The sequence below is a fragment of the Arvicola amphibius genome, chromosome 1 (genome assembly GCF_903992535.2).
Source record: "Arvicola amphibius chromosome 1, mArvAmp1.2, whole genome shotgun sequence".
Taxonomy (NCBI): domain Eukaryota; kingdom Metazoa; phylum Chordata; class Mammalia; order Rodentia; family Cricetidae; genus Arvicola; species Arvicola amphibius.
The window spans coordinates 127,830,899-127,853,222 of record NC_052047.1 but is presented as its reverse complement, the minus strand read 5'-3'; the positions used below and the strand labels follow the sequence as shown (position 1 = coordinate 127,853,222).

The following is a 22,324-nucleotide window of genomic DNA, read 5'->3' as shown; positions in this document are numbered from 1 at the left end:
CCAGAGAGAGAGATCCGGTTAAGAGGAATTTCTCTCTATCACTGTGGGAAGCACAATGAAGCAGCACTGATGGTGGCCCTGCTGCATACCTGGTTCCCAGGCTCAGCATCAATAACAGCCACAAAAGCCCGTGGCACTGGAGCAGAACCAGCCCGGCACAGTTCCTGGCCCATGACTGCACCTCCACAGACCAAAAAGAGTCTCAGGGCCCCAGCACCCAGTACCGGCCTCTCTGTCCCGTTCCTTCACATCTCCAGTGCTCAGCTCACAGACTGTGGTAATGGACATGACAACCCCAGCCAGTGTGCAACTCAGTGCTGATGCAGTGCGAGCTCTGTCGCTTCCAAATCCACCCTGAGCTCAAACTTCTGGGGGTTATTTTAGACATGTCATGGGTGTGCCAAAGGGGTGGTGTGTGTATGTGTGCTTTGCAGGTGTGTACACAATCAGGCACATATATGCAGAAGTCAGAGATTGACAGTGGTGTTCCTCAGTCACCCTCTCTCACACTTCTTTAGACAGTGTCTCTCACTGAGCCTGCAGCTCGCTGACTTGGCTAGCTTACTTGGTTAGAAAGCCTCATGGCTGATTCTTGTCTTCAGCACTGGGGTTACAAACAGACACACCACACCCAGCTTTTTACAGCTTTTTTACAGCGTTGGGGAGCTGAACTCAAATCTCCAAACTTGTGCAGCAAGCATTCTACCACCTGAAGCACTCCGCAGCCTGAGAGGCTTTCATGTTCATGCAGTCCTGTGTAGTGAAGAGCTGCAGGCTGCATTCCTGCTGCCCGGCTTTTGGCCTCCGGCTAGCTTATGCCCCAAAATAACATCACACAAATTGTATTCTTTTAAACACTGCCTGGCCCATTATTTCCAGCCTCTTACTCACATCTTGACTAAAGCGTATCGAATAATCTGTGTAGCACCACAAAGTGGTGCCTTACCAGGTAGATTCTAGCGTACGTCCATCTTGGGCTGGAGCTTCATCGCGTCTGGCTTCTCTCTGAGGAGAGGCACGGCGGTCTGTCTAACTTAGGAGAGGCATAGCATCTGACTGAGCCATCTACCTCACTTCCTTCTTCCTGTTCTGTCTACTCCTCCCACCTAAGGGCTGGCCAATCAAATGTGCCAGGCAGTTTCTTTATTAGCCAATGGGAGTCCCCCATCATTCCTGCCATCCACCTGGGTCATTTCCAGACTCAGGAGCTCGGCTGTAAACACTCAAAGTCCATTTTACCAGTGCATCCCGAATCACTAAGAGACTCCCATATTTGTCAGTGCTGCAGGAGCACTGGGATGTCCCTGTGTGTTCAGACAGCAGAAATGAAAGTTGCAGGCCTCGGAGCTGGTGGGAGAATTGGCATCCTAGGCATGTACAACACCAGCACCTCCGTCTGAAAATGGGGGGGGTCTTGCTCTTCTGCTGCTCTCCCTGCCTCCTGCCTCTCCTAACCACTACCTTCTGCTCTCACTCCCACAGCTGATCTGAGCATCTGTCAAAACCACGGATGCACAGCCAGTATGTGGCCAAGCCATTACTCCCCAAAGCCACTGGTTGAGTGGGTTACCGGTGTAGAAAGACAGTCATGTTGTGTTATGGAGCCAAAAAAAATGTGAGATTATCAAATAGGATGGATGACAAAACCCTACTTATGCTATATTAGCAATAAAAAATAGGGGAGACAAGCCTAGCTACTCAGAAGGCTGAGGCAAGAGAATTGCAAAGTAAAGGCCTGCTTGGCTACAAGAGTGAGTTCAAAGCCAACCTGTCAAGGCCCTGTCTTAAAATTTAAAAAATGAAGAAAGGGCTAGGAATATAGCTCAGGAAGGTGCTTGTCTAGCATATGCAGGGCCTATGTTCACCCGTGCATACCACCAAAAACATGCTCAAAGGCTGTGTTATCTGGAGTTCCCAGCAGAAGTCCCCATGCAATAGACTTCCCCTGCAGAACAGCCCTCACTTTGTAAGTCTCATGTTGAAGAGGCCTGCTATAGCTCCTGATGTGATGGGGCAGGTTCTTCTATGGAGACCTGGCTAATGATAGTCTTTAGATGTCAGCATGTAGAGGTAATAAGGACACTAGGCTGTAACTGTGGCTGTAAAATCTTCACCTTACTGTGGGACCCGCACTGTGACGGCTGGTTTTGTCAACATGACACAACCTACAGTCACCTGGGGAATGTCTCAGTGATCTAGTATCTAAATCAAGCAGGCCTATGTCTTGATTGCATTAATTGAAATGGGAAGAACTAGTCACTGTGGGTGGCACCATTCCCTAGGCAGGGATCCTCAGCTGTGTGAGGTGGAGAGAGAGCCGAGTACTAACATGCAGGAATCCATTCGTTGCTCTCTGCTCTTGACTGTGAGTATAATGACTTGCTGCTTCGAGTTCCTGCCACCTTGACATCCCAGCTATGACCGTCGGTAACCCAAAATTCTACGCTAAAATAACTCTTTCTCCCTTAAACTGCTTGTCAGGGTACTTTATCATGGCAACAGAAATAAAGCTAATACATGCACAATGGGGGAAAAAAAAGCTGTCAAGGTCTTCTAGCAGCTGCCCCAGTGATTATGCCTTCATGTAGTGTCTGGTGATCACTAAATTGGGAAGTGTCTCCCCGGGGATTAAGACAGACCCCTCCCCCCATACAGTGGACAGGGCATCTATATGCAGTTTGGACAGTGATTCATGGGACTGTGGGGTTCTAAAGAGACTTTTAGGGTGGAGAGATGACTCGGCTGGTAAAGGCACTAGCCAGATGCAAGCCTGACCACTTGGACTGAGTCCTTAGATCCCACAGTTGAAGGAGAGAACTGACTCCTGAAAGCTGTCCTCTGACCTCCACACGTGTACACAGCAGCACACATGTGCTCCCCAACACAAATAATAATAAATAAAAATTTAAATTTCAACTTTATTTTTTTCTGCCTATTATTATACATTTTGGGATCATTGTTGATTCCTAAAGAAGCCACTTCCTTAAAAGAAGACTGAGTCCCCCATGGCAGCGCACACACCATGTGTTCAGGCACTGGGTTTGAACTCTCTAGAAAGAGCCGTCCTCTGTTTGCTGGAGCTGTAAAATTGCCCAGAACCATGTGAAGGCTCCTTGTGCAACATAAGGGAAATGCCATCCCTATCACTGTCCCCTAGACCTACCACCCTGACCCACAGCTGCTCCTGGGAGCCTTCCCCACCTCCTTGTTCCCTCCTCACCTCAGGGTCTTCGCATTCCCTGCTCCCTCTGCCTAGGACACTGCCCCACAGGCTCACTCGCTCACACCCCTGAGGTTCCCATTTCATTACTGCCTCATCAGAGGCCTTGCCTCGGTATTAAACAGAAACTTTGTTCTGCTCTTTTCACAAGCCCTGTCACCTCCTGACACACTATGTGCTTTTATATGAATTTATTTTTTAATTAGTCAGGGGGGTGATGGCATATGCCTTTAGTCCCAGCACTCAGAATGCAAAGGCAGGCGAATCTCTGTGAATTTGAGGCTAGTCTGGTCTACGAGGCGAGTTCTAGGACAGCTAGGGCTACACAGAGAAACCCTGCCTCAAAAATCCAAAGAACAAAACAACAGCAACAACAAAAACCTATCTGCTTGATTTTTTTTTTTTTTTTTTTTTTTTTTTTGGTTTTCGAGACAGGGTTTCCCTGTAGATTCTAGACCCTGTCCTGGAATTAGCTCTTGTAGACCAGGCTGGCCTCGAACTCAGAGATCCGCCTGCCTCTGCCTCCTGAGTGCTGGGATTAAAGGCGTGTGCCACTACCGCCTGGCTATCTGCTTGTTTTTAAAGGAATGAAATCCCCCAATTCATAATAATCACAGATAATCACACGGAAACTCCTGATTGCATCAGCGTCAACTACTAATTCAGTCCTCCCACAGCACCATGCAAGGCAACACATGGGGGCTGACAGAGCACGCCTCCAGCATGCCAGTCTGTGAACTCAAAGCCATGGAGAAACTGAAGGTCACAGGATGTGATGGAAGGCAAGAGGCTGGCATGTTCCAGCAGCAAAGGTGAGGCGCAAAGCCTCTATACAGAGGAGGGCTCCTTCTGCTCCAGCTCAGGCCTTCCTTGCTTCGTGCCAAGCTGGGTATATTTAGCCAGGCCCTGAGTTTCTCTGTCCCTGTGCAGATGGCATCTCTCAATGCTTCTTTCTGCTGTGGCAGGCAAGTATGCCACTGTTTCTCTCTCCTTTTGCAGGGAAATAACTCCGAGGGGAAATTGACTGTGAAGCCTTAAGGAGAGCCCTCTCAAGATGTCGGGGGAAAGGCAAGGAAGAAATATAATCAGGTGCTCACAGTGGGGAACGTGAAGCGCGGGCAGAGCAGCAGGGGCTGCAACTGAGCATGTGCAACGAGGAAGGCTGCTAATGCTGAGGGCAGGAGAAGCCTGGGAGGAACTCTGCTGTCCAGTGTGCAGGGCTCTGGGAGCTTGCCAAAGAGGAACAAGGTATCCATTTAACAGAAGGTGCCAGGTGCCTCCCATGGGCAAACAACTATGGTCTGCAGCTCAAAGGGTACACAGCACTCTGGGACCAGCTGTGGGGGTAGGATTTTAACAGATTGAGCATGGCTATGATCCAGCTGAAAGAAAATAAAGGTTTCTTTTGTACAGACTGATCCTAAGCAGGGGACTATTGGTGAGGTCAAAAGCAAGTGGTGAGCCAGGTGTGGCTCTTGCAGAAGAATCTTGGATTTGAGGCTAGCTGGGACTACATTAAAGGAGGAGGAGGGGAACGGGAGATGGTCCAGTGGGTAAGGGTGCTAGTTGTGCAAGCCCGGTGACCTGAGGTCATCACCCAGAGCCCACGGAAAGGCAGAAAGAGAACTAAGTCCATAATGTTGACTTCTGACCTCCCAGAGGAGCTGCAGCATAAATGCACATATACATGTATACATGCGCACACACACACACACACACACACACACACACACACACATTAGAAAAAAGGAAAAGAAAACAAACTGCATGTGTGCAATGTGTGCAAGTGTACACAGACCCCTTTCAGCCAGCACAGGAGTCAGCAGGGCTCCAGCTCCTTCCCTGGGTCTCCTTTTGAGGCAAATAAGGAAGTGGGGAAACATGGAATCGAGATCAGAGTGGGTTTCTGGACAGCATTCCAGATCCTTTCCTCTTTCTGTTCTGTCTTTCAAATTTCAGGCAGCAACAGAAGTCCACAGAGGTGAAGGCCCTGACTGAAGCTATGAGTCCTGCAGGCAGGTGCCCACAGCGAACCAGTGCAGTTCAGCCATGGGGCGTGGTCCTGCTTAGCAACTGAACTTTTACCCGGCAATCACGTCCAGAATTTTGCTTCTGTTAACATGGAGAGGTGATATACTCATGGGCAGTTTTTTCCTTTTTAAAGATTTGTTTATGTATACAGTGTTCTGAACTGCAATGTATGCCTGCCTTGGCCAGAATAGGGCACCAGATCCTCATCATAGATGGTTGTAGCTGCCATGTGGTTCCTGGGATATTGAATTTAGGACCTCTGAAAGAGTCAGGCCAGTGTTCTTAAACCGCTGAGCCATCTCTCCAGACCCCATACTCATTCATTTAATTATAAAATTTGTCTCCTTAGAACAGTGGTTCTGAGGCCTTCCTAGTGCTTCAACCCTTTATTTAAATGGGTTGTGCTGACCCCCCAACCATAAAACTGTTTTCATTACTACTTCATAACTGTAATTTTGCTACTGTTGTAAACAGTAATGCAAATATCTGATATATAGGATATCTGGTATGTGACCCCTGTGAAAGGGTCATTCAACCCCCAAGGGGTCATGACCCACAGGTTGAGAACTGCTGCCTTAGAGCAAATTTTCTGCTTTTTAAGCCCATTCCCATACTCCAGCCAAGCCCACTATGCAACTCCTAGTCCACCCCAGTGTCTCCTTATTCAACATCTCAACTCATTTCCTGCTCTCCTATTCACACAGTGCTGGCATCGCGCTCCCTGAAGCCCAGCCTCTTGCCAACTGCACAGACAGTTCCCTTTGCCTGGGATTCTTCGCATTGCTTCTGCCTATGTGCTCTGTAGCGTGTGAGAGGTGCTTTCCCCAACAGCACCATGCTGTCCATCCCCCTCTTCTGACTTTATTTAGTTTTGTTATGATTATTTTAGAAAGGGGTTCCATATGGAGCCCAGGCTAGCCTTGCTCAGGACCTTTCTGCTCTGTCTGAGCAGTGCAAGTATAAATGTGCACTACCATGCCCAGTTCCCCTTTCTGTTTTCCATTCAGGGAACTGATGATCCTGAAATGATCTTATTTCATTCTGCCCTTTCATTCTCACCTAGAACATGAATTGGCTAAGAATAGGCATATAATGTACTTTGTTGATTTCCATGTCTATGGTGCTAAGAACATGAGCAAAGACTTAAGAATGCATTGTCAAGAAACACTTGTAGCAGTACTGGAAATGGGATGGTGGTCTGAAGATGGGAGGGCAGGTATGCACTGACCCCATCAGCTGTGGTGCACACACACACGGCTACAAGCTGCAGATACCCAAACCTCTGGGTGTTCCATGGGTAGTCCGCTGACTGGGTCACTGAGATACAGAATGCCTCACAGGCCTAGGTACACATATACACACAGGTGGGGTGTCATTCTCTACCCGACCTCAGCCCTTTCAGGCTCCTTTCTAGCATTTATGGCCAGAGACAACTTCTACTCTTTTCTAGAACATCTCCCCAGTTAAGTTACTCTTCTCTGCCAGGCCTGACCTGTTGTGGAAAATTACTTTAACTATGTAAAGGTGTGTTACATTTGTTTATTATGCATTTGTTTAACTATGTGAAGATGGGTTGCTGTCTCACCTGGTCTGCCTAAGGCACCTGGATGGTCTAATAAAAGCTGAACAGCCAATAGCTAGGCAGTAGAGGGATAGGTGGGGCTCTCAGGCAGACAGAATAAGTAGGGGGAGAGAAGGAGAGAACGAGGGAGAAAGAAAGACACCTGACACCATCCAGCCAGCTGCCAGAAAGACACTGGAGTAGGACATACAAAATGAAAGAAATATAAAAGGCCCTGAGGCAAAATGTAGATGATGAGAAACTGGAAATTAAGTTATAAGAGCTAGCAAGAGATGAGCCTAAGCTAAGGCCGAGCTTTCATAATTAATATTAAATCTCAGTGTCATGATTTGGGAGCTGGTTGGTGGCCCAAAAGAAAGCCTGCTACACTGGCTTCCCCTCTTAGCCCCTTGTCCATTTAGAGTGATTGGATGCCAGCTGACCCACCCATGAACACAGATGTGTGGCCCATGCCCTATGTATTAAAATGTGTAACAAAATGTGTGAGATAAGGGCAGACAAGATGGCTCAGCAGGTAGAAGTGCTTGCTGCACAAGCCTGATGACCTGAGTTCAATCCCAGGTACCCACAGACCATGTGACTCCTCAACTTTGTCCTTTGACCAGCACATGTGCTTCATTGCATCTCTCCTCTCTCTCTCTCTCTCTCACACACACACACACACACACACACCTACACAGTTTTTCAATATGTGAGATGTGGGAAGGACAATGGTCAAAGTAGGTATTGGGAAGAATACTGTACCAGACCTCAATTTTGTGGGAGCCCCAAGTGCAGGCTGTGGCCAGACCCTACCTGTGTGTGATCTTCAGCGGCATCCCTGGCCTTGCCAGTCACATCCTTAGACGACTCCAAATCTTCTGAACAATCCAGAGGAGGTTCAATGTGAAGCCGTGGGCCAGCTTCAGTTCTGATCTGCACGGATTTCTGGACACAGAAATTCAGAGTGTTGACATGAGAAGAGATGCCACTCTTCTCAAAGACAGCTGTCTAAAGAATGAGATCCAAGGGGGTACTGTCCCTGAGTAAGACGGGATTTTGATTGGCTTTTTAAAGATCACGTCTCTTTAGGCTAACCTCAAAACTCCCTGCCTCGGTCTCCGAGTACTGGAATCCCCACTGCAGCCCTGTCCTCAGCTCAGCAGGTTTGGAGTGTGTACCACCTATGCTTATTTCTTCCTTAATTTGGGAAGAATGTAGTAGAAATTTTTAGAGTGTTAGTAATTATTTTTCAGTAGAATTTTTTATAGGTGTTAGGCTTTCCTAAAGAGCCTTGTGAAAGCCGGGCAGTGGTGGCACATGCCTTTAATCCCAGCACTTGAGGGGCACACGCAGGCAGATCTCTTGAGTTCGAGGCCAGTCTGGTCTACAGAGCGAGTTCCAGAACAGGCTCCAAAGCTACAGAGAAATCCTGTCTCTAAAATAAATAAATAAATAAATAATAAAGCCTTGTGAGCTAACCGAGCCTGTGTTCGGGAAAGTCTGGCTGACTCGCTGTAGGTATGCTAAACTGAAAGGCACAAAACGTTTGCAAAGCTTTTTGGACTACACAAGCTCTCCTTGCTGCAGCATCCCTTCTTGCAAGCATTCTTTGCATCTTTCTTTGAGAAACGAATACCTGTACCAGGTGTTTGGGGCTATTGACCACATCCAGAATTCCTTTCTTCCCCTGTGTGCACAGCACCCCCTCCCTACACCAACACACAGACACAGAGCCCACCTTTGTGCAGCTAGGAACCTAGGACCAAAGGACCCATAAGAACAACGAACGGTGTGGGTCACGGGGAGTGACGCCGAGTGCCTCATGCCCAGCTCAGTTAGCATTTGGAGTTGCAAGGAGACCCTCCCCCTATTGCCCCCAGATGTTGCAACATCAGACCACATAGAAAGCTTTTACACTTGTGATTTTTATCCTGAGTAGAGTGGGCTGAACTGGTGACACAAGGAGGGCCAGCAGAGGCGGTGGCAGCTGCAGCCAGGTGGCAAAAAAAACCCAGAGAGTTCCAGAGAGTGGGTGGGGAGATGACTGAGGACAGTGCAGTATGGAGAAGAAATAGCAGGGCTGTGAGCTAAGGCTGTGGAAGGCACAAGAGATGGTGGGCAAGATGCTGCAGGCCCTTGGTCTGCAGAGTTTCTGGAAGCTGCCCACCTCAAAAGCTCATGGTTTGAGAGCTATACCACTAGTCGCAGTAGCTACTGAGAATCCCAAAAGTGGCTGGCTCAGAGGTTGAGCACATGCTGCTGCCTGATTGCTTAGAGCTCAGGATCTCTCTGGCTTCTGAGTGCCTGACTCCTGACAATTGGTTCTCAGAACAGGAGGCCTCTCACCTGAACTGCCTCTGACTTCTAAAACCTGGAGTCATAAGTCTCTGTTTCTCAGGGCTCTGAGTCTATCAGTCCAGCATGCAAGCCTGCCTGTCTGTCCTGCCCTTTGTCTTCTGGAGAAGCACCTGAGAGCTGCCAGTATTAGAAGCTATTCCCTGCTCACTCATGGTTTCCACATGAGCAGAACAAAAGGACTCAGCCAGCTGACAGGTGATATCTGTTGTCATACCATGCAAGCCACTGTTAGCAAACCCAGACCTTACTTGATACACCCAGCATACAAGGCTCCCACAATGATTCCTGCACATTCTATCACGTGTGACTATTGGGCCAATTGGAGCCACTGCCAGGGCCCTGTCTGTCCAGCTGAGTCCACAGAAACCCCTTCATGTGTCTTTCAGGGCTTGCTTGCCTTTCTGTCCTGAGTCCATGTGTGGCTCAAGGGTGAGAATGGAACAGGCCACTGTCTATGAGAGCAAGGAAGATGTGCCAGTAAAGAAACAAGAAGGGCCATTGAGCCACTTTTAATGCCTTGTGATGGTTCTCCACACACCCTCACTGTGCCACCTTCCCTCTTCACGCCACAGCCCAGGGCTAGCTCTAGTTGTAATGGCTTCCTTCTAGACTCTGATACTTTGTTCTTCTCTCCAGGCCAAGGAATGCTATGTTCTTCTCTCTGAACCACTCAGCAACATTGTAACACTGGGGCCTATTGGCCAGGAAGAGAAGATGGGAGAAAAGAAAATGACAGACCACAGACAGACTTATGTCAGGCCAAGCAGGAGGTAGCTGGATCACCAGTCACCCAGACCCTTTAAGGCCTTTTGGTCCTTTCTCTAGAAAGGGGAGGGCTTGGACAGGACTTTGCTACTTCTGAATGCTGCCTGTGGACCTGTAGTATCAACCTTTCTGTCCCCTCTTTCCTAAAACTCCAGACAAGCCTGGACACACACTGCCTGTCTGCCCTGTCCTTTGCTCTGGAGAAAACACATTAGCTCTTACTTGTGAACCCCTGCCAGCCACCAATCCACCAATCCTAGAACTGATGTTCCTCAGGGGAAGATGGCACATGTGAACCGAAGCCAGAGCTGCAGGACACACACCTCCCTCTCCTGCCCACTCTACTAGGAGATAGTTCCTGGAACAAGAAGAGTACGTAAGTGAGGCGCTGTTGGGGCTATCTCATGGCACCCTGGGGCACAGGAAAAGCCCAGCTAAGAGGCAGAGATTGAAGGCCTGCCTGAAAGGAAGCTGGCAAATGACAGTGGGAGGTACAATTTGGCTGGCTTCTGGTTTGGGCACATCCACAGAAGGAACTCTACATCCAGCAAGGAGACAGGATCATAGCCCTTCAGCAACTGCCCAACCTCCCTCTCTGCAGCTCAGCACAGCAGAACTCCGCAATGATAGCCAATATGCAAAACAACAGCTTTGTGGACAGCCCTAAGGCCCTAAGTCAGCAGACCCTCCTGGCTCTAGCTGCACTAAGTCACAGACACCAGGTCCCTACCCCCTGAGCCCACTCAGCACCACAGTGAACACTGCGGGTTATGAAGCAACAGTTCTGAAATTAACTCTGTGGTCCAGAAAGTGCTCACAATACTGAGTGGGTGCCCAGAGGGTAATAAATAGCCTCCATCTGGCCTGCTCTCCCACCCGAGCCTGGGGAGCCTCCTCTGCCCACAACCTGGGGGACGGCCCCACCCACACCAAGGCTGGCAGATTCCAACCCAGCACCAGCCACATGCATGCTCCTGGCCTCCCACCTTCCACCTTGCATGGAAGGATGACGTTGCTCCAGGCTGGCTCCCCGATTGGCATACTGCTTTACCGGGAGTGGGTGTTTGAGTGGCTGCTCTTTCCTGCCTCACTTTGCAAACCCAGACCCTGCCAGACCTTTGCAGTACCTATCCTGGAGGAGGATTTAAAAGCCTTTCCACACAAACCTCCCAAAGCTGCTCACTTCGAGCTCAGCCCACACTCCACCCAGTTCATGCCCGGAGTTATTTGTGTGTCTTTTGCACCTCCTCATAAAGTGTTCTAAGAGGGTGCATTCAAGTGTACTGTCAAACACGAAAAGAGCGAGCACGGGATGCCCTGCGTGCTTGGACAGGTTGTGTGATATGTTAATGGCGCCCTCTAGAGGTGGAACGGCTCTACCAAGGTCCCCAAAACAGGCTGGGGTGAAGAGCTGATCTTCCCAGGTTTGTCAGTTCTGACAAGTCACAAGTCAGAAAGCAGCAAGGGGACCCAGCTTCACAACCTAGGGTGAGCTGTATTGTAGATGCTCATATGACTGGCAGCCACCCAGGAAGCAGAGTGTTTGCAGTGAGGGACAGCCAAGGCCACTTGCATCCCACAGCAAACCTTCTGTGGAGACCTTTCCTGAGAGTCTGGCCCACAGTAAATCAATGGGAAGGCCCAATCCCTTCACTACCGATTTAATGCCGAGAGCCAGTGATGTTGCATCAAAGCTGGACAGCATTTTGGTACAAGCGGCGGCTCTGTTGATTAGGCCAATGTCTAACCCAAGTATACAAGGACTGAGGAAGCCATAATCTTAATCCACCTGTTGGGCAGAGAGCAGAGAGATCTAAGGCCCGACAGCAGCAGGGAAAGGCAAGCAGGGACGGATGCCAGAATATCACCTGCAGGGATGCTCAATCTAGTGAAGGGGGTGGCCTTGGTGGGGCCGGCCACGTTCATTCCAGTCAACACCTCTAGAGCCCCCGATGCCTCCTCTACTGAAGCTAGGCCATGACCAGCGGAAGTGATAGTGTGACCCCATTGGCCCCTTTACTGTGTTCCCCAAGCACAAGGAACCTCATGGGTGTTTTCTAATGGTTCTACACGCCTCTTGGCAAATGAGCTTCAGGCCTGTTTCTCCTGGGAAAGCCTTTCTATTGCAGTAGCTAGGCACCAAAGTGCCTCCCACTTGCTGGTCTAGACCCAGAAGGGAAGAGGTGAGACTGTCAGACTGAGAAAAGGACCTGAGAAGTGAAGAAACCCAGGAGCAGACAACAGCAGCGTGGGAGGTGCCATTTGTTGCTGTCAACAAAGCTAAGACTATACTGTGACAACCAAGTCCTTGTTTTCCAGGCCATGTCCAGCAGAAGTGATAGTGTGACCTCATTGGCCCTTTGTGGTGGGCCCTGCAGTATAAAAGACACCCTGAAACTGAAACAGGACCATGGCCCCATTCCTGGTAGGGTGGCTTTTAAGAACTGGCCACCTTAACCACCTGCTTCCATCTGGCTACCCCCCAAAGAGGAGGAGCCCAGCCAAAAAAATGGAAACAGCTGCGCATGGTGTCTCAAATCTGTAATCTCAGCATGAAAGAGGTACACAAGGAGGATCAAGACTTCAAGGGTAAAATGGGCCATGGTGGTGCACACCTTTAATCCCAGCACTCAGGAGGCAGAGGCAGGAGGATCTCTGTGAGGTCAATGCCAGCCTGGTCTACAAGAACAAGTTCCAGGACAGGCTCCAAAGCTACGGAAAAATACTGTCTCGAAAAAACAAACAACAAACAACAACGAAAAGGACTGCAACTACTTAGTGAGTTCAAGGCCAACAGGGCCGATGAGAACTCTATTTCAAAATTTTTTAAGTAAATAAATAATTAAAATATAAGACGTCCAGACAGCATGAAGGGTAAAGACTGGGCCCCTCCCCTCTTTTATAAACCCAAAGATTTGTCTCTGAAAACGTTCTACCTTGGAGATACTTTCCACACTTACCTCCACTTCCATAGGGCCAGAGGTGGGTCAATGAGCTTTCTTATCCTGGTGACAGTATAACACGGAGACGGCGGAACACCAAGCCTAGGACTGCCCGCGACTTCAAATATTAGCCCATAAGCTGTAGTCCCCGTGCCCCCTGCTCCCTAGGCTGCTCAAGGCCAGGCAGGATTAGCACCAGGTGATCTTGAGTCACACAACCCACTCAGGTGGCAGTTAGCACCCCACCGAGGCCAACTCCCACAGTTCCCACAGGCCACAGCCTGAGCAACACTCAGATAGTTTCTCTTGGATGTTTCAACTGATCCAGGAGTGAGAAACTAACCTGGAGGGGTGCAGGGGGTCAGTGGAGCCAGAGGAAAGGGCAGGGAGTAGGGCTGTGGGAAGGGGCAGAGAGGAGCTGTGGATTCAGGAACACAGCCTCAGCTCCTGCGAGCCCGGGGTGAGGGGAGTTATGGGGTGGATAGAACAGTCCCATCTGCACACAACAGTCAAGATCTTTCCAAAGACAGCTCTACCATCGTGGTGCTTCCCCGAGCCCCTCTACTCAGTCTGCTGCCCATATCCTCAGCCTGTGTGATCAGCCATGCAGCTGTAACCCAGGCCCCCAGCTCCTCCTCTCTACCACCATGCACTGACCCCTGCTAACACTTTCCGTCACGCTCCACTGTGTCTTTCCAAGGAGACCATGATCCTCACATTCAGGTCTGCTCCATGGGTCCTGGGCACCTCTGCTGCCTGCCACTGTCCCTCTGGCATGCATGACTCTCCTTCATTGCACCTGCCATTCACTTGCTGGCCACCGCTGTCCTGTCCTGTCCTGCACTCCTATCTCCTGAGTTCCAAGGCAGCAGGGCTGGCCTGCCTCACTTGCAGCCCATAACCCACCACTAAGGATCCAAATCTTCAGGGTGCTCCATAAATGTCCAGGACTAAGCAGAGGAAGTGAGGTCAGACATGAGGCAGCAGACGAGAGAGATGGCTGAGCAGTCATGAGGGCTGGGGTTTGGATTCTAGCCCCACAGAACATGAAGGGCCTTCTGATCAAGGCACAGTGGACAATGGTGGAGAGGTATTCCTCCAGCTCTGAGGGGGCCGAGACAGGAGAGTGTCTGGTACATGGTGTGTCCCAGCCTAGCTGAGAAAATGCAAGTCCTGGGTTCATTTGAGAGGACTGCCTCAAAGGGATAAGCAGAGAGGAGCACAGCTGAGGCCTTCTCCTGGCCTCTGCTCACATGCACTCTTTCCCCTCCCCCACAAATAAAATAGAATTAGAAATGTGAGGATGAGCGGCCTGGAGACCACTAAACTGAGAAACCCACAACCCCTCCATTAACCCCAACAGTGACCCACACTACCAATTCACCACCTCTGTGCCAGGCACGGCAGAAACGTGCACAGGCACCGGCTGGGCGGTCTTCATTAGCTACCTTCTGAGGCAGGCATCCTTATTGGCCATCTTCTAGATGAAAAAGCAGACACCAAGAGGATGGCCAAGGCATAACCAGGGAGCTGCAAGCACTGGCCTCGTCATAGCCTCCCCTGCCACCAGGGGGACCTCGCTGGAGAAGTGCACTGCTCATAGACCACCTGTGACACACCGCACACACAGCCCCATGAAGTTGTGAGATAAAAACAAAGCTTAGCGAGGTCCATTACCAGCTCCAAATCACACAGCGAAGAAGCATCCCAAAGCCCATTCTCTTTCTTTCCCAGGAGCCACAGAGCCAGGTGGGGAGAGGAAATGTGGTAGAAGAAACAGTGCGGAAGCCAAATGATGACATGACTTCTGCTCAGCCTCAGGGCTGGGACCCCGGGGGTGCTATCAGTGGCCTGTCAAGGCTCAGGGTCTGCGTGCAAAGGAGGTCCAGCTGCTCACGTTGCCTTGGACAAGGGAAGAGATGCAAGGAGAGGAGAGGGCTAGGTCACTGTTATTTCTGAGCACTGTCCTGAGGGCAATAGACTTCTCAACTCCATCCCACACAGGCCAGGCCACAGAACGGGATCTGTCTTGGCATCCCCGAGGCTGGCCCACTCTCCCAGTTGTTCTGGGCACCAATTCTCCTGGCAGGCTAGAGCAGACAGCTGTGCAATGTGGGCTGGAGGCCCCCTCCGAGCCGGCCCAGATCATTGGCTCCAGAACTATGCGCGCAGCCTGGTCAGCTTTCTACTCAAACAGCCATCCCTATTGTTAGGCACTGAGTGACCCCTAACTGCTGCAGTGCAGAAGGGCAATTATAGCAGAGCGGCTTTGGGAGGCGAGGGGAAATTAGCCCTGATTAAGTCTTGTGAAGTGGGGAGCCACAGGAGAAACAGGAGGGATGCTAATTAATCTTAGGCCAAGTCTTTTAAATTGGACAGACTCTGGGGCCAGCCATTAAGTCACAGCCTAAGACACAAATATGGCTCGTGATAATAGAAAGCCCTCCAAACAAGCAGAAGAGCTGTGCGGAGCGAGGCAGGCAAGAAAGGCCTCATTAACAAGAAATTAACATTCATGGCTGGGGACAGACACAAGCGCCCAGGCTGGGGCCCTGTGGGCCTGCTCTTCAGACCCCAGCTAATGCAGGCACAACTGTTTCCAATAAGCATAGGTATGAAGACTAAGGAGTCTGCAGCATCAGGCCCCTTCCACACCCCAACCCGGCTTCTTCCCTTAGGGGTCATGTGACCCAGAACAAGTACTTTTTGCTCTCTGGGCCTCAGTTTCTACAGCAGCACCATGAGGACACACATCAGCCAGTTGTGTTGCTGTGAAGACATGGTAGGTGGCAAGCACGTGAAAACCTTTACTGCAGTCTACGGTAAAACACAATGCCTAATTTCCCCCACACCCAGATTAATAGGGACAATGAGCCCCTGCCTAAGCCTCCCAATCTGTGTTGTATTTGGTCCTTGAGGCCATCTGAACGTGCAAAAGGTACAACAGGAGCCAAAACCCCATGATTCAACCTCAGTACACACATGGCCTAGAAAGACACTTGGGTACATTAGGCAGCCCCATAGAAAACCAGAACCGTCCCCAAGGGAAGCTAGCAAGGGACCATAGCAAAGTCTAGTTGGGGAAGAATACAGAACTCAGAGCCAAGGATCTGGTTCTAAGTCAGGACTCTGGCACTTCTTAGCCATAACCTTGTATAGGTCCCTGAGTTTTTCTGAGCACCTGTCTCCTCTGTTCCCTAATAAGAGTGGACAATGTGAAAAGCCAGACTCTGGGTGTGCTGAGTGCAAAGTAGAGAGGTTGTGTGTAGCTGGGACAGTACTGGGACTCAGGGCCAAGACTCAGAAATGTGGGCTGTTTCAGCAACATTGGCAGCCACCCAAAAGGGCACCTCAATTCACCAGGCAGGGTTCTGTCCTGATCACTTACTTTATCTCTGACTATGCCTGGCATATGGTAGCTCTTCAATAAAAAGCAAGTGGATAAATGAGCCTGAGTCTGCTCTTACTGCCCTCCCGTGTGGGCTCTGGAGGTCCCAGGCAGAGGGAGTACCCTACAGTGGGGCAGGTACCCCAGAAACCAGTACATGCAGACAGGCCCTACAGCCACAAAGCCCATAGGGGCTTAAAGACTCAACTGGCCCATTCCTCATCCTAATCAAGTGCCAGAGCCATGGTCCTGGCTCTGTTCCTGTTCCCAGACCTGGTGCCATCCTCGGCGCTGGACCTTTCCAGGTGCTGTCCTTGAGCTGCGTCTTAAGACTTCTTCAGCCTCTCTGAACAGGGTTCTTCGTCCACAATCTGCAGCAGAGACAGGGAAGGGGCAGGTGAGACGTGGAAGACAAGTTCACACTGATGGCTGCTCTGAAATCTACATCTGCAATCCAGGCCGGCTGTCCAAGGTCATGTATACGAGGGATGCATTGTCCTATTGAAGAGAGCTGCAAGCAAGCCAATACCCAGAAGTGTATGAGTTGCAGAATGTCCGTTCTGTAAAATGGCATGTCTAATAGCCCATCAGGTAGTTCTGCAGACACAAAGAGCCATTGCCAAAACATAGATGTAACGGCAGGACGCCATATGTAAAAGAGGGTGTGGATGGAGACATAGTTGAGGAATGAGTGAATATACTGCAGGGTTCCAAGTTCAGGTAATCCTGCTCCCTGTAATTCCTCCACCAGCAGCCTGCCCACAATAAAAGCTAGAAAGCCATGGCATTCCTTCTTAGACACAGGGGCTACAATGCTCCTGGTAAACCGTGTGTTTAAAATACTACAGTGGCTCTCTTAAGGGAATATTTTGGGATATCACTTTCTCCCTTTGTCCTTTTGTTGTTGATTTTGTATATAATGTATATATAATGACTTGGAAGCTTCCCACACCTATAAAGCAATGAATTCTAATAATACAGAGAGATCAAGCAGATTCCTCAGAGTGACACAGCCAACCTGAAGCTTGGTCCCACCTGTTCAACCATTCTATCCATTCAATACTAAATCATTTTCCAGTTTGCCTACAGGTAGACTAAGCGGAGAATTTTTCCATCCCACTTATAGGCTCTCAGAGGACACATGAAATCCCTTTAAAGCATGAAGGGGCTGGATTAACTAAATGTAAAAATGAACAGTGGAATAAAACATTTCATAGGTGTTAGGTATTAAAGTTAATATGTGCATATCAGGTATTATTTAGAATAGCCCTTAAAATCATGGACATTAGAGCCTCGGATAATAGAAAAACTGAAATTTCTTGCTCTAGCTGCCTTTGGTTTGGGACGTGGAGGCCACATCTAGTTTGAAAAGAAATAAAAAGGGATTTAATCCTGGAGTGGCTGCTGAACACATGTGAGGCCCTGGGCTCCATCCCCAGCACCTTCAAGAGTGTTTCTCTCCCTTGCTCTTGGGCTATCTCTCTGGACAGATGGGCACAGTTAACACATTTGCTAGTGAGCTCACATATACAGGGTGTTTCCAAAGTCTCTAACTTATGTCTTTAATTTTCTTTTGTAGTGTTTTGTTTCTGCCAGGCAGGTGCTCTAACACTGAGCTACATCCCATCCCTTAATTTTCAACTAAAAACACTGCTGCCTGGCATGGGAGGGTCTGCACTCACCTTGTGACCCCTCAGCCTGGGAGGCACTTCTGGAGAAGTCTGTGTGCACAGCTTTCCGTGGGGATGTCTTCAGCTCTGAATTGGCCCCATTGACATAGACAGAGAAACCTTGCTCCAAGTGCTCCAGCCTCAGCTGCACGGGATCCTTGGCCTTCAAATGCTTTAATAGTCTGGAAGAAAAAGATTGCCTGCCTGGATCCCAGCAGTGCCTGATCTCCGTGTCCCCAAAGCCAGCAATGAGCTCCTTTGACAAAGTGATGACAATGTCTCTGTGATACTTTGAGAATGGTCCCCAGAGGCTCATACATTTGGATACATGGGCCTCATAGGCGCATACATTTGGATAATTTGGTAGAACTTTTTGGGAAGGATTAGGAAGCATGGTCTTGTTGGAGGCAGACTTTGAGGTTTCAAAAGACACCCACCATGCCCAGTGTGCTGCGTCTCTGCATCATGTGTGTGGGTCATAATGTGAGCTCTCAGCTGCAGCTCTAGTGCAATGCTGACCTGCCTGAAGCCATGCTTCCCACCAAGATGGTAAAAGAATTCTTATAGCTCTGAAACTGTAAGCCCAATCAAACATGTTCTTTTTATAAGTTGCCTTGTTTTACTACAACATTAAAAAAGTAACTGAAACCGAAGCTGGGATCTGGAAGAGGACTATAGCTGTGAAAGGCTTGACCATGCTGTTTTGGAGGAACATGGAAGATTTGGGGACTTTGGAATAGGAAAGCAATTGAATGCTGTAAACAGAGCTTAATGGGCCATTCTAGTAGGAGCCTGGAAGACGGTGGTGCCGAGTGAAATCTGAGCTTTGAGGCCCGGCTCTGGGTGTCAGAGGGGAACAATGTTAGCAATTGAACTAGAGAACATTCTTGTGATATTGGGACAAAGAATGAGGCTGCTCTCTGCCCTGCTCCTAAGAATCTACCTGAGGCTATACTGAAAAGCTTTTGGACTAATTTTGCTGGCAGAGGAGATGCCAAGATGGCCTGATACTGATTCTGTCACATGGGTTCGAGTGATCACTCTTATGCAGCAATGAAAAAGAGCAAGCAGGGCAAAAAAGAAACATAAAATGTCCAGTTTGAGGAGCAAAGAACCCCAGGAAATGTAATGTGGGAGCCAAGGCATTTGCTGAAGGAGATGAGGAGAGGACAGATGGACAAGGGATAAAGGAAGAGCTGCCCTCAGGACAAGACCCCACCTAGCTAATCCTGCAGTTTCTAAAAGGAAAAGGTCCAAGGGATTTCCTCTACCTAAAAACCACCTACAAAGGAAAGCTTATGCAAATGTGATCAAGGAGGTGCCAGGATCCATCCCAAGCAGGCAGCAGGATTTGGCAGTGTCTACCACATGGTTCTGGCTTTAGAGTCATGAAAGATACCAAAGAAAAGGGGTTGTGGTCCCTTACTCTATGGTTAAAGAGAGCTACCAAGGCAATGCATGTGGCAGGGAGTCCCTGCACAGAGACCCAGAAAGGCCATTGTGTGAAACTACGAAAATGAAGCCTGTATTGCTCTGGAGCCCCCAGGATCTGAAGATGCCAGGACTGTGGGTGTCTCCAGGAGCAGCTGCGCAGTGGAACTGGCCCCAGGCTAAGAAGAGGCTGCAGTCAGTGAGGCTGGAGGGTGATGTCTGAGCTCTTTGACACCACACATGGAGTTAGAGGATCTGGAATTTTCCTTCCTGGATTTCAGTCTTGCTTTGGTCCAGTATTTCCTCATTATGCCCCTATTCCTCCATTTTGGAATCATAATGTATATTCTGTGCTATTGTATGTAGGAAACATGTAATCTGCTTTTTGATTTTTATAAAGACTTAGAATCAAGAGACTGCGTTGAATCTCGGAGGAGACTTTTTGGACTTGTTTTGCTTTGTGTTTTTTGGGATAGTGTTTCTCTGTGCACTGTGGGGGCCAGCCATGATAAGCTAAGTCTGGGGAGGTCACCCAAAGGAAGTTCTTTACTTCCAACCACTATCTCCTGCCAGAGTAGAACTTGGCTCTTGATAAATTTAATGAGAGGCCCGAGTCTCAGTAGTTTACCCTGAAGCAATGCCTGGTAGCAGGAAAAAACCACAAGCTGAGACATCCCGACCTCCACCCAAGAACAGACCATTTAAAGGAAATGCCTAAGTTCCAACTGCTGTAGATAGGATAACCTGCCAGAGCACACTCACCAGGACACCCCTAGACAAATGTCAGCCAATCAGGGGTCCTGAACCTCAGAAACTCCGCACCCCCACCTTTACTACTATAAGAACCCAATTCTAATTGAGCTCAGAGCTCTCTCTGTTTATTCCAACACATTGGACATGCAGAGAGACGGAGTTTGCAATCTTGATTAAAATAAAGGCTCTTTGCTTTTACATATGGGACTCGGGCTCCTTGTTGGCCTTGAGGGGACTTCAGGGATTTGGGCATAACATGCACCCCTGTAGACCAGCTGGCTTCAGAGATCTGCCTGCCTCTGCCTCCTGAGTGCTGGGAATTAAGGTGTGCACCACCACACCAAGCTGACTTTTGTTGTTGTTGTTCAAGACAGGGTTTCACTGTGTAACAGCTTTGACTGTACTGGAACTCACTTGTAGACCATTCACAGCGATCACCTGCCTCTGCCTCCTGAGTGCTGGGATTAAAGGTGTGCGCCACCACCACCTGGTGACTTTTTAGACTTTTAAATTGTGTTTATACTGTGAAAGACTATGGAGACTTTTGAAACTGAGCTAAATACATGTGGCATTGTGATACGGTTTTGAGGCTATGGGGGTGGGGAGTGGAATATGGTAGTTTGAATGAGAATGACCCCAGACCCCCATAAGCTCCTGAGTTGGTGAACTGTTTGAGAATGTTGGGAGGTGTGGCCTTGTTGAAGGAGGGGTGTCACTGGGGGTGGACTTTCATGTTTCAGAAGACTCCTACCATTCCTGCTGTGCTTCTCTGCCTCTTGTTTGTAGATCAGGGTGTTAGCTCTCAGCTGCGGCTCCAGTGCCTGCCTGCCTGCCTGCTGCCATGCTCCCCACCATCATGGTCATGGACTCTTACCCCTCTGAAACTGTAAGCCCAATTAAATGCTCTCTTTTGTAAACTGCCTTGGTCATGGTTTTATTACATCAGTTTAAAAGACTGTGACAGTCTGTAACTCATTGCTGACATGACATTGTATAGTGTCTTCATTAGCCCCTCCAGAGCCATGACTATGGGATGCCAGGTTCTCAGTCTTTAAACACACCTTTATACCCCGTGGTAATTAGATTCTCAAGTCAACAAACAGGCTTTCCCTTTAGTGATTAAAAACCTAGCAAGTTGGAAAATTTTTTAAGTGATTATTTTATGTGTATGGGTGTTTTGCCTACATGTATGTCTGTGGACCACATGTGTGTCTGGTGCCTAAGAAGGTCAGAAGAGAGTGTTGTGTTCCCTAGAACTGGAGTTACAGAGGGTTTTGAACCTCCATAGGAGTGACAGTAATTGAATCCAAGTCCTCTGGATGAGCAGCCAGTGCTCATAACTGCTGAGTCATCTCTTCATCCCCGAAGTTAACAAAGGTTTCAGAGGGGCACAATATTAGCAACTGATCTAGAGACCATTCTTATATTTGGAAAGAACGGGGCTGTTTTCTGCCCTTGTCCTAAGAATCTGCCTGAGGCTATACTGCAAAGTTTTGGACTAATAATAACCATCACATAAGGGTGAATGCTGTATGGCAAATTTGACTCTGAACACAGTGGACTCAGGTCATGCTCCGGGAAGCCACCATGAATAAAGAACTACCCTGTGCTGACCCACGGCTCCTAGGGAGGAGCAGGGTGAGGTTCCTGCCAGCTCCAGCCACAGCACTTCATCCGGTCACAGTTGCTAGCAATCGTCTTGCTATGTTTGTGTTTAAAGACAGAAACAAGCACGGTGATTATACCTGTAATCCCTCCCTTGGAGCAGGAGGTTATAGTGAGTTTGCGGCCAGCCTGGACTAGACTGTGAGGTCCCGCCTCTAAAGAAACAATAAAAGTAAAGACACCTGACCTGGACAGCTCAGTGGGTACAGGGCTTGCCTTGCAAGTATGAAGACTGAGTTTGATCCCCAGACTCTGGCACAGGCCTTTAATCCCAGTACTCAGGAGGCAGCGGCATCTCAGTGAATTCCAGGCCAGCCAAGCTACATGGTGAGAGAGCTTTCTCAAAAGACAGAGCAACAAACAAAGCCAGGCATGGTAATCCAGTGCTGAAGGGGGGAGGAGGGGAGAAGCCTCTGCAGGAGTTCAGTGCCCAGCCCGTCTAGCCAATCAATTGCTCCAGGGTAGCAAGGGGCTTTGTCTCAAAAACAAAGTGAATGGTAGCAAGGAACAAAAGCAGAGGCTGTTCCCTGGACTTCA

At 49.2% G+C, this 22,324-nt stretch overlaps 1 protein-coding gene across 1 annotated transcript in view; it reads right to left on the bottom strand.

Annotated features, from left to right (window-relative positions):
• Positions 1-22,324, bottom strand: part of LOC119828097 (katanin interacting protein) — a 169,014-nt gene that overhangs the window by 89,494 nt on the left and 57,196 nt on the right. The window contains 3 exon segments of the mRNA XM_038350156.1: positions 7,629-7,760; positions 16,542-16,639; positions 17,951-18,120. Of these exon segments, the coding sequence (XP_038206084.1) occupies positions 7,629-7,760; positions 16,542-16,639; positions 17,951-18,120 (400 nt within the window).